The 3,012-nt window shown below is 52.7% G+C and overlaps 1 protein-coding gene across 1 annotated transcript in view; it reads left to right on the top strand.

Moving 5' to 3' along the window:
- Positions 1-3: 3 nt before the first annotated feature.
- The window catches only part of MLPH (melanophilin), a gene marked incomplete at its 5' end in the record, with an annotated part of 25,414 nt that continues 22,405 nt past the window's right edge, over positions 4-3,012 (top strand). Inside the window, one exon of the mRNA XM_010085423.1 lies at positions 4-107. Within this exon, the coding sequence (XP_010083725.1) occupies positions 4-107 (104 nt within the window). The remainder of the gene's footprint in view (positions 108-3,012) is intronic.

The raw sequence follows: 3,012 nt of genomic DNA, 5'->3' as shown, positions 1-3,012 counted from the left end.
AAGCTGGACCTCTCCAAGCTGACCGATGAGGAGGCCAAGCACGTTTGGGAAGTAGTGCAGCGGGACTTCGATCTGCGGAAGAAGGAGGAGGAGCGGCTGGTTCTGGAGTGAGTGTCCGCGCCCCGGTCCCCGCGGGGTGCGAGCGGGTCCCGTCCCCCGTGGGTGCGGGTGGGGGGATGGAGCCCGCACCTGGCTGATAAACCCCTCCCGCTGGTTCACCGATGACGTTATCAGTGGCCAGGTGACGTTATCAGCGGCCAGGTGACACGTCCGGGCGGCCACCACCGGCGGAGCGGGTCTGTGTCACCCCGGCGGGTTCTGGGGACAAGTGTCTGGGAAGTGTCACCGTGGAGCTGTGATGCTGGCGTGGGTCTCGGGGAGACCTGACCTGGGAGCAAAGGGGGGGATCGGGGTCTCTGGCTTCTGGTTTATGGGGTGGTCCTCATGCATTCAGGGCAGGAGGGGTGTTCAGGAGTACAGTGGGTTCTGGAAAAATAACTGAGAGCAGTAGTAAACCTGTTGTAGTGCTTTAAATATGCTCTACAGGGAGCCGTACTGTTCTGGGAAGGTTTTAGGGAGCTACAGACTGGGAAAAGATTGAAAATCACTGGGGCAGCAATTGGATGTACTGATCTTCTAAGTTCTTATAAACAAGGTGTTGGCCAAAAGTGCTGTTTAGAAAATATTCGGTCAGATTAAGATTAAACGTTGATCATGAGAACTTGTGGGGCTTTAGGCCTTGTTCGTTAACTATGTCAGGCACCGAACTTAATTTCTTAACTTTATTTTAAGAAGCTGCACCATCCCTCTGGAGGGTCTGACCAAGTTCTCATTATCCCGAAGGGATGGCCCACGCTCCCAGGGTGGGTTTGGGCAGTGCTGCACTCCCAGTGAGCCCTCGTACCCTCCAAGCTCTGAATTTTCTGAACCAGGGCTGGTGCCAATGGCACAGCAATGCTCTGGGGACTGGGAGCTCGCTGGTTTCTCTGTCGGATCCAAAGGGAAGGGTGAAGTGTGAGAGTCATCCTTCCTTTGGGATATCTGCATGTGAGCTGTTGAAGAATCCCCTGAAAGCTCACCATCATGGGTTTCCATGCAAGGCTGTGTGAGAGCCTCTCCGTTTACACCGTTAGCTGCGTGAAGCCCTCAGTCAGATATTTTTTGAGCCACCTGGTTTTTTGAGCCTCCTGATTTTTTTTTTTGTTTTTTTGTTTTTTTGTTTGCCTAAGAAAACCCAGCCTGCGTGGGAGGCAGAGATAATTCAGTATCATCATCCACTGCCTTCCTCTGCTGGTAGCTCTGAAGTGCAGGACTGAGATCAGACGAGGGTATTTAAGAAAAATTATCACCCTGGAAAGGATGAATGTCTGCCTTGATCTGAGCTCTGCCTGGGGGAAGGAGGTGGGGACCCACGTCCCTGTGCCCTGCAGCACAGAAGGGGGTGAGGTGAACTCCTTCGCTACTTGACCTGGTGCCAGACTGGTTTATCTGGGTCCACTCTGATGCCCTGGAGGCTCCCAAATTGAGTGCCATGGTATGGGAGGTGTGAGAGGTGTGTGCAGGACAGGGGGAAGGTCTCAGGATGCTTCTACCCAGCTGCTGTCTCCCCTAAGCAGCCAGTTATGGCTTTTTTCTTTTTAATTTTGTCATTTAATCCTGCCCAGTGGAGGGCTGGTGTTAACCCAGCGGTGCCTGGCACTGCCAAGATTTCTAGGGGAGAGCGCGTTACCTGGTCCAAGGCTCGGTTGCTGCTCTGCAGGCTCCGCTAAGGCCATCCCTCAGATATTTCTGTAATACCTGGCACAGACCAGACCGCCAGCCTGGGAAGGTCTGCCACACTCCTGCATGCCGGACATGGAGCTATGTGAGCATTTTCTGCCTGTAACAAGCTGGGACACGATGTGAGGTTAGGGGAGACCCCCGCAGCCGTTCACCCTGTGCTCTGACCATCCACATTTGCTTTTCTATTCATTTGCTTTCCTATTCACTGGGCTTGTCTCAACCTGCAAGCCTTGAAGAAATGTTCCCCCCTGCCCCAGCTTGGTCTTTTTCTTCCTTTTCTGCTACTTCTCTGCATTTTTTTATTTTTTTTTTTTTTTGGCAGAAGCTATTCACCCACAATGGACAAAGGCTTCAGCTGGCCAGAAACTGCACAACCATGCGAGGGTAATGCTTTGCCCGAGAAATTAAATAATGGCTACTTTGTGGGGGCTCTCCCTGTGTCCTTCCATAAGCATCCCTGCCAGCAACCCCTTGTTTTTGGGATGGCTCCCTGCATTTCTCCTGGAGCTCAGCTGGACCAACGCCGCTGCTGCTGATTTATCCTGCCATGAGCAGAGCAGGGAAAGGGCTGGCTTGTGCTCCTGCCAGAAACAGGAGATGAGAGGCATATGGTTCCTGCGGGTTTTAAACTGGTTTGGCCAAGACTTGCCCTTCCTTCTGCAGGTCTTGTGGGCAAGGGAGGGGAGGTGAAGGGATCCGACCGGTCTCTTGGAACAAGAAAAAGCAGTCCAGTGAAAGATGGAAACAGCCTTAGCACGGGAGTGGAAAAGGAGCGCTGAGCCCAACCCAAGGGTTTTCTGTTTGGTGGGTTATTTTCAGTAGGGACATATACATCTACCGATGAACATTTTCACCAGGTTGTTTGAAACACCGCTAGGATGGTGAATAGACAAATATAAAAAGTAGGTGCCCAGTGCAGCCTTTATTCTGATTTCAACACGTCCCAGATCCTCAGTTAATGCAAGCTGGTATCACTCCAGCGTAACAGCGAATGCAGCCTGGTGCGCTGGCAGCGAGCTGGTGATAAGTCTCCCCCAGAGAAAAAAAAACACAAGAGCTGATCCCTAATGTGCAAACTGATTTCGTTAAACAGAGATTAGCTTGATCTATGTTCACATCTTTGTTCCCACCACCAGCCACATCCCTGCTCTCGGGGCCATCCCGGCACGATGCTGCCACGCCAGCGAGGCTCCTGCTGCGGTCAGCCCGGCGCCAGGCCGGCTCCCTGGC

The sequence above is a fragment of the Pterocles gutturalis genome, unplaced genomic scaffold (genome assembly GCF_000699245.1).
Source record: "Pterocles gutturalis isolate BGI_N339 unplaced genomic scaffold, ASM69924v1 scaffold2730, whole genome shotgun sequence".
Classification (NCBI taxonomy): Eukaryota; Metazoa; Chordata; class Aves; order Pterocliformes; family Pteroclidae; genus Pterocles; species Pterocles gutturalis.
The sequence above is the reverse complement of the archived record's forward strand: the minus strand, read 5'-3'. Positions and strand labels throughout refer to the sequence as shown.